General features: G+C 37.4%; 1 protein-coding gene across 1 annotated transcript; it reads right to left on the reverse strand.

Moving 5' to 3' along the window:
• Window positions 1-3872: 3872 nt before the first annotated feature.
• On the reverse strand, window positions 3873-4309 carry LOC108095128 (male-specific sperm protein Mst84Dc). Its single transcript, XM_017196068.2, has 2 exons — window positions 4197-4309; window positions 3873-4141 (listed from the first exon to the last, which is right to left on the reverse strand). Exon 2 carries the CDS (start codon window positions 4122-4124, stop codon window positions 3969-3971), a length of 156 nt encoding a protein of 51 aa, XP_017051557.1. The 5' UTR covers window positions 4125-4141; window positions 4197-4309; the 3' UTR covers window positions 3873-3968.
• Between the last annotated feature and the right edge of the window lie 4148 nt (window positions 4310-8457).

The raw sequence follows: 8457 nt of genomic DNA on the forward strand, positions 1-8457 counted from the left end.
CATAAAAAGCAAAAAAAGATAGAAGCTTTAAATAGAAGCAGACGTCCCCTTCGAGAAAAGGGGGCATAAGAGTCAAAGTTCGTTGGGAAGGGAGGGCGATTGGGTAAGGGTAAACATGGCACACATAAAAACACCCACACGCAGCTCATCTAATAAGACGCATTTAGCGTCTGTCAGTCTCGAGTGTGGAACGATGGGCGAGCGAGGAAAAAGCAAATAGGAAAAAGTTATGGAGCTGTAATAAATTGGATTAGTTCGAGAAGCGACGCCATTTTGTCTTCCACACTGAAATTTATAAGCACTCAAAGCGGCATGAGCTGCAGTAGGGAAAAACAGCGTTTGCCTGGCCGCGCGCTGTTTTTCATTTGGAAGAGATTATAGCAGGAACTTCAGAGCTACAAAGAGAGGGGAAATAGCAGAAGCGCAGGAGCCAACTGAGTGCCTCAGAGCGCCACTTTTATTGATGTACGGATTGAGCGACCGTCACTTACCTAGCTTTAGGCTACGTGCCAAATCAAAATCAGACTCACATTATTTTTCCTGCGTCTTTCTCGAATTGCACTTCGATTTGCATATGAAAGAGATTTATTTTTTTATTGTATATCCTTATATTTGGCACCTTTACAGTTTGGTACGCTATATGATTCAATTCCAAATTTAAACGAGTTACCCTCTGGAATCATCCCATGTCACTTCTCAAATGTTCCCAATTCTATTCAGGCCAATGATTTCTGCTGAATTCAGCTATGTACCTTCTGTCGATTTGTTGTTCCTTATAACGTTCTTGCTGAAGAATTGATTTAATTTAAAAAAAACTGTTACCTATTATTAAGCATTTTTACAGATTATTCTCATTTTTTCACTTATAAAAATTAATTTTTCCTTTTGTTGATAGCATAAATTTATATAGAACATCTTTTAACTCTGTTCTTGTTTTCTATTTCTATTTTAGAAAGAAAGCAATTGTTCCTATTCGACGGGCGGATATGAATCGCTAATACAGAACAAGCCATAATAAGTTTTCGACTACACCTTTCTTTATACATATCTTTTTTTCTGTTATTACATTTAATTTTTTATCCACATCTCTCAATAAAGGCAAAGTCCCGAAGCACAGAATAAGTAATTTATCCGTCTTTGCCCGCTGTGTGCTAATTTATTTAGCCACCGAGCTTCTACCCCACATTTCAAAGCTTTGTTTTTCATCAAATGGATTTCATTTTGAAATCCAATAGCTGCCAAAAGGTAACTTTTTAACTATGACAACCCTTTCAGTTGCTATCTACTCTTACAGAGCTTGGTATATAGCATAAAATGAAACAATTTCGGTGTATATAATGTAGAATGCTATATGTGTGTAAGTACTCGTATACAGACACACTGTATTTTGCACTTTACGCAATTTTCCCCGCCAGCGCGAAAAGGGTTGAAAGTGCGTATGAACATAAAAGAAGAAACACCCCAACAACGAACGTACGCACTCGCGTTGTGGTGTTGCCAGATTGTCACAGCAAGCATCCCACGTTTATCGCTCTTGGCATCATCTTCGCGTCCGAAAACCCTTTCTCTGACGGACTCCGTTCCGCGTTGGCGGCCATTATTGTGTTCTTTCCTTCAGCTCTTTCCTTGCCATGGACAAAATCTTGCGTCAGGCCCTGGCCGTTTCCTAGCTCGTTTGCCTAATTTTCTTGAAAATATTTAACAGTAAACTTTCTAGATTTAGGGCCTTTCCGGCAAAACCATTTCAAAGGTTTCGTGGTTTGCTTTACTGCGGCTTTGAGTGAACTCTTACAAAGTCCCACCAACTTCATCCATATTATCTGAGGCGACCAGAGTTCTCGCGTTCTAGGCTCATTTTGTAAAAATAAATTTCTTAAAAGATACACTTTTTCTGCTCAAATGCGTTATACTGGCCTTTTCAATGTGAATTTTCGTTGGGATCTTTTTGGCTTTTGTTGGTAACCATGGCCACTGATGGGGCGATACTGCCCCACTGCTATGGGAAGCGATGTACTGGTAACTGGTAACATTAGTGGACGCTAGATAAAAACTGTTATTATTAAAATTTTCTGCAGAACAAACTGACTTATGATGTGGTCAGCTAAGCCGCTTGTAAAACACGAGATTTAAAGAGGTAGCTATTACTAAAACAAAACAAAAAAACGACAACATTCAATCCAATGAAGTATTACTTAAATTGAAATTTTTATCTTTGTATCAAAAAGAAAGAAAAATAGCAAAGGAAACAGAAAATAAATGTCTGAGGTTGGTAAAAACGCTTACCCCAAATTAGTTTTGACTTAATGAGTAAACATACATACGCACACGCTACGCAAAGAAATTATAAAAAAGGCTGTAAGGGCCCTTTGCCAAGTGCCCAGAAAACAAATAATTCCTTCTTGTCATAAGCGGCGTTCGTATATAAGCAAAAAACTCGTATACATTCTCAAGAAAGAAAAGAGATGGGTAAAACCAAGTATATTTTTAAATGTTTCGGGAATGACTCCATATAGTCTAGCTCCAGGGGTTGATTCTTATTATTTCTCTCGACCAGATCTTTAAGCTTCTTTGGCGGCGGAAAACAAATTAAAGAAAAAAAGATTTTTTGAGTTGAGAGAGATTACTTGAGTTACAGACAAAAATCAATTTTACCCAAAACTAGACTTCTACGGCTCTAAGTTTCACCGATTTGGAAAAGATTCAAAAGTAGCACAACTTTGTTTTGTTTATTTTGCGAACTGCAAGTTTTGTGTGCGTTTTTTGTTAAAATGCAATATAAAGTCTGCAGAGACGAACATTAATAAATTAGCACTGGCAGTCAAACACATGTCGCCTTGTGCGTTGCCATACTTCGTTTACCCCCAAAAAAAATTATTGTTACCGCTAACCATTTTTTGCCTTTAACACACAAACGTACCCTCTCACACTTTGCTCTTGAAATAAATTATTTAGACTCATTTAATGTGCCACTGCTGAAACATCGCCTTTTTACGATTTTCAATTCTTGTTTTTGCTTTTCCTTTCCACCCTTCAAATCCGTTTTTGTTCTCTTTGCGTTCATTAAGTTTTGGGTTTTTTTTTTCTGGAAAAAAAGGAAAATTTTGTTGAAAATGTGTCCCTTGTCGCTCCCAGACGGGACTATACGTTGTAGATTTTATGGAAGGAAAACACTCTTACTGCTTTGCTGGTTACTGCTGCTAGAAGAATATTTATTAAGCAAAAGAGAACCTAGCTTTCAAGCTGTTCAACATTACACAATAATTTCTAAATACATTTCGGTTTCATAACAAAGTTATTGCGTCACTAAATATGTATTTTAATTACAAAAGTACGTACTTAAAATACAGAAACTCCAATTATTATCTATTCTCATTTCTCTTAAAATGGAACCGATCCCGTTTATTTATGGTTCTATTTAATGTTGACTACAATCAGTTGAAAGCAAAATACCCCTCTTCTGACTACGCCGGACTACCTACCACCTACCGCCACTTGATTTGATAATGAGGCTCATGTCATGTTTGCTTTGCCACTTAACCCCCCAATAACACGCTCGTTAATTGCTGTTCACACTGACCGCGGTAAGCAGCCAAAGGGTCAAGGTTCAAAACAGGAAGTGACCAGGCCAGGCAAACCAATTGTTAGGCGGTCAGTTTGGTCAACTGGTTTTTAGCTGACCCGCTGACTCGTTATGTTTGTCCTGCTTCAGTTTCCCTATTTGACTTTTTGCTTTGCAGTGCATAAATTAGCATTAACATTATCCGTCAGAGGCTTTTATATAGCGGTCATTGGACTATTAGCACCGTAATTGATGGGTTAATGCAGTTACTCAGCAGTGGAAATCCTATCTACACACATGAAAAAAGAGGATATTAGTCCTACACCTTTATTGCAGCTTGATTTTGTAGTACGGTCGATTGAGCGCCGATCAACAATTCATATTGTCCAGAGTTTAAGAGTAGCGCACGTTAACAAGACGGTCCGCAACTGCTGCAGCACCCGCCCCCGCAGCAAGGTCCGCACGGACCACTATAAAATCCGCATCTGGGCCCGAAACAGCGGCCACTGAAGCAAGGGCTACAGCACGGGTAGTAACAAGTTCCACAGCAAGGGCCGCAACACATGATGAATTTTAGAGTTTCTAAGTACAAAGTTGTTATATAAAAAACATGTTAAGTATTTCTCATTTTGCTTACTTAAACAATTAAATCCAAAAAAAACACTGAACAATTAATTTTGATCTTGTCGCGCTGAATGCCGGGGTAAGACTGATTTTTTCTCGGCTTTTCAACCGATACTCATATGTGACAGACTGTGAATAAGGGTTCAAGGCTAATGTGATAAAAAACTTAAAGTTTTCTTCTTTTATAAACTAAGACATTTATTTGTTTTTTATTTATGGCCTTTTACCATTAAAATGCAAAAAAAAAATACAAAAACTTGCTTTCGGTACAAAGTTAGTATGTAGGGTCACTTATGCAAATTAACGGAACTATGAATATAGCCAAAAACCTTGGATAATTACCCGAGTCCATTTAGTCATCGCCCTGGCTTCATATCGGCCATTACCTTGAACGCATGTGGTACATGCAAATAACCACCACTTGACCATTTAGCAAGACCGTACTCGGCACGCGTCCTGTGATCGCAAATATAATTCCAACCATAATTACCACTACGCACTTCCGCCGCGACCTTACGGAACTACACGACTCTCTTGCCTATTTCGTTTTTAGGCATTAACAAACAGTCAAAACGGACTGAACCAACACATTTACTAAAGGTTGCCGCATATTAAAAAGTCATTTTCCAAGCAAATGAGTTAACATTTTCCTTTAGTTGGCTCTGCCAAATAAAATCAAGTTAGGAGCGAGGCGCAATAAGGAACTAGACGGAAGCACATGCTGTTCGACATGAGCTTGACCGGAACTACCATACGTGCCGGAAATGCGTGATTTTCGGTGTGGTAGCGCATTATTTACCGATCGATATGAGCTCCTTTTTTATGCCCTTGCAGAGCAAAGGGTATTATAATTTAAGGCAGAAGTTTGCAACGCAGTGAAGGCGACACCTCAGACCCCATAAAGTATATATATTCTTGATCAGCATCACGATTTGAATCGAAATATGTCCGTCTGTCGATTTCTGCGCAAGCTAGTCTGTCATTTTTAAAGCTTTCTTGCTGAAACTTTCACAAAAGTTGTTTAGTTATTGCACGCAATATATGTATATGTCGGAACAGGCCAGATCGGCTGACTATATCGGAAAGCTCCCATACGAGAGAATGAAATGAACAATTCTCACGCCGTTGTTTTTAATCAGATCGACTTGACTTCTTTCATATGGCGTTTTTTAACTACTATTGAATTTCGGATTGAATTTTACCAAAAACGGATAACTCCATCATATAGCTGTCATAGGAAAGATCGAAATATATATGTATAAATAATGGAAAAAAATTATAACGTCGTTGTTTTAAATCCCACGAGCATGATTTTCAAAAGATAGAGTTTTTTAATAACCCTTGAATTGAAAAAAATTTCATTAAAATCCGACAACGTTAGCTACCATAGGAAAGATCAAAAAAACTATACAGAAATAACGAAAATAAAATTATAACATCGTTGATTTTTATCAGACAAGCATGATTTTTGAATTACACATATGATAATAGTTCTTGTTTATTGTTCACTTACCGCTTGTTTCCTTCGGTTTTATAGATTTAAAGTATTTAAATGCATCTTTTAATGGATTATATACACGGATATTATTAACTCTTTGGCATATGTCAAAAAAAGTTGCCTGCCAGCGCTTTTTACCCTGTAAAGAACATTTTGTAAATATGTATGTATGTATGTCGATATGTGCGTAGAAATCACCAAGTGCACACATATGCACCTACATACGTACTTGTCCCGAGGAGCACCTTTGCATCGAAGCACCGAAAATGTTGGTTTAAACGCGAAACATTGACCGAAATGTATTTAAACCCCGAGTTTTAGAATGTTTATTGCCTTTTTTACATTTGCAGAGATCGATTTATATAAATTTAAAGACTTTTTCCGTAGGGGCGCGTCACAAAATGGCGGATGGTTTGCAATAAGAAGAAGAAAACTGCACTTGGCCTGAATTGCCGAAAAACACTTATTTTCACTATTAAAATGATTGGATTTTAATAAAACTTATTACTCAAACCGAGTATAAGTTGCACTTGCACTGAATATTGTTTTTTTATAACTTTTTAACACAAAAATTACCGGAAATTTAATTAAAATATATTTTAACGGAGGCTAAGCGATGCTCTTTGCAAGAGAGGAAAACTGACTGACAAAAAGAGAAAGAGAGGCAAATCATACGAGAGAGCTTTGATCAAGAAAACAGTTAAAGCTGCTGTGCATATTTGCCATTCCTTTTGTCAATCCTTCGTAAGAAAATAAAAATTGTAGGTGTAACGAAAACAAGGAGAAACCAGCAGTTGCAATTTTAAGATAAGCTTGATTAAATTGGTTTGCGAAATCAATGGAACTAAAAAATTGCTTTCATCTAAAATGTGAGTGATAAAACCTATGAAATATCAGTTTAATTTCAATATCATGTGGAGATCAGACTGTTAGGCGAAACCTGTGACGACCCGAGTACCAGAATCAGAACCAGACAATTGTGAAAAAATTGTGCTCAAGGAGCGGAAGTAGAAGGAGCGAATGAGAACTGTGACTCATAAAGCCTATTAGAATACAAGTGGAATAATTGCAAAGATCAGATGTAATCTAAATTATTTTAAAGGTATTAGAGAACAACAGCTGGGTATTAACTCTAGTAAATAAACATCGTATTCTCTTTTTAGTTCTTAACACAATGATTACAAGCTAAGCCATACTTTGCCCCCTTACACTTATTAAACTTCGAATTGGTTTCATATATCACGAACTGCTGCGATAATCAGTAATACTGTAGCCATAAGAAACCCGTAAAAGATAACATTTTCTGATGCACAATTATCATAATTTTGCAGCGATCATTTGTCTTAACAGCAGTCGACAAAATTTTTCCCTGATCTGTCCTGTTTTTAACGCTTCATCCGGAAAAAATTGAAAATCATCCGCATACCTGAAATCTGTCCTTTTTTTTATTTTTCATCCGGAAATCTGTCCTTTTTTTTAAATCTAATATTAATTATTTTTTATTCTAAAATAGTTGCTTTCGCGCTCCAATTTAAATTTATTATCAGCTGTAAAATATGAAACAGGTGACAACTTTTCGTCTGCCATGCTTAGATCGACAGCATGGTAAAAGATTCATCGAAAAACAAATCTTTTACGATTTACTTGCACTCTCTCTTTTGGTTCTGAACACGGAATTTCAAAATTGGTTGTTTTTTTTTATTAAAAATGCCAAGCAAAAGTTTCGGGATGTCTGGCTACTGCAGCCCGATTTTAAAGATTGGATTAGCCGATATAATTCAGACATTAACAAGGCTTATTGCAAATACTGCAAATGCAGTATTAACTGTAAAATTGACCAAATAGAGCGCACATAACGATAAAAAAAACATGCGCAAAATACATAAAGTTTAGTGAAATAAAGTAAAATTAGTTTCGCAGGGCCGGAGAAACAGTTTTGAGTGGGGTGATGACCTCACAAATTTTCAATATCCCCCCCCCGCCCCTTTTGTTTCAAAATCATTCCAAATCATGATGAGGGAAACACTGTTGACATAATATAGGTAAGTATAAATTTTAATAAAACAACAACACCAATCAATCAAAATCCAACAGGTAAAAAAAACTATTTTAAATGTAAAATGTTAATTAAAATCCATTTAATATTAATGTAATGTTAATTTAATGTTAAAATAATGTTAATTTAATATAATGTAAATGTAATGTTAACTAAATGTTAATTAAATTAATATGGCCACGTCAGCGACAATGATAATTAATTATTTTTTTCGTTTTCTCGCACCTATAATTCCCAAGTGGTTCTGGCTGATTCGTAGTGGGATACCCCTTGATTTTGGCCAATTTCTCAGTTCTCCGGGATGACCGGCAGTTTCTCTAAGAAACTTTTTCCGGTCTCTGGAAGTGTGTGTGTGTGTGTGTGTGTGTGTTAGTGACGTGGTTCCAGAGTGGGAGAGAGTATCTGGCCAACTCCTCCTACTGGAGTCCACTCCCGGATGCAGTGCATCATGGGTCGACTCCTCCTACTGGAGTCCACTCACGGATGCAGTGCACCATGGGTCGACTCCTCCTACTGGAATCCACTCCCGGATGCAGTGCATCTTGGGTCGACTCCACCTACTGGAGTCCACTCCCGGATGCAGTGCACCATGGGTCGACTCCTCCTAGGGTGCACTGCATCATGACCTGACTTGGCATGAACTTAAAGGTGCCCGATCCCTTCCTGCATGTAGTGGACTCCAGGATGCAGGGCATCCAAACCTGAAAAGGTGAGTTGCAG

Source organism: Drosophila ficusphila, unplaced genomic scaffold (genome assembly GCF_018152265.1).
Source record: "Drosophila ficusphila isolate 14025-0441.05 unplaced genomic scaffold, ASM1815226v1 contig_414, whole genome shotgun sequence".
NCBI lineage: Eukaryota > Metazoa > Arthropoda > Insecta > Diptera > Drosophilidae > Drosophila > Drosophila ficusphila.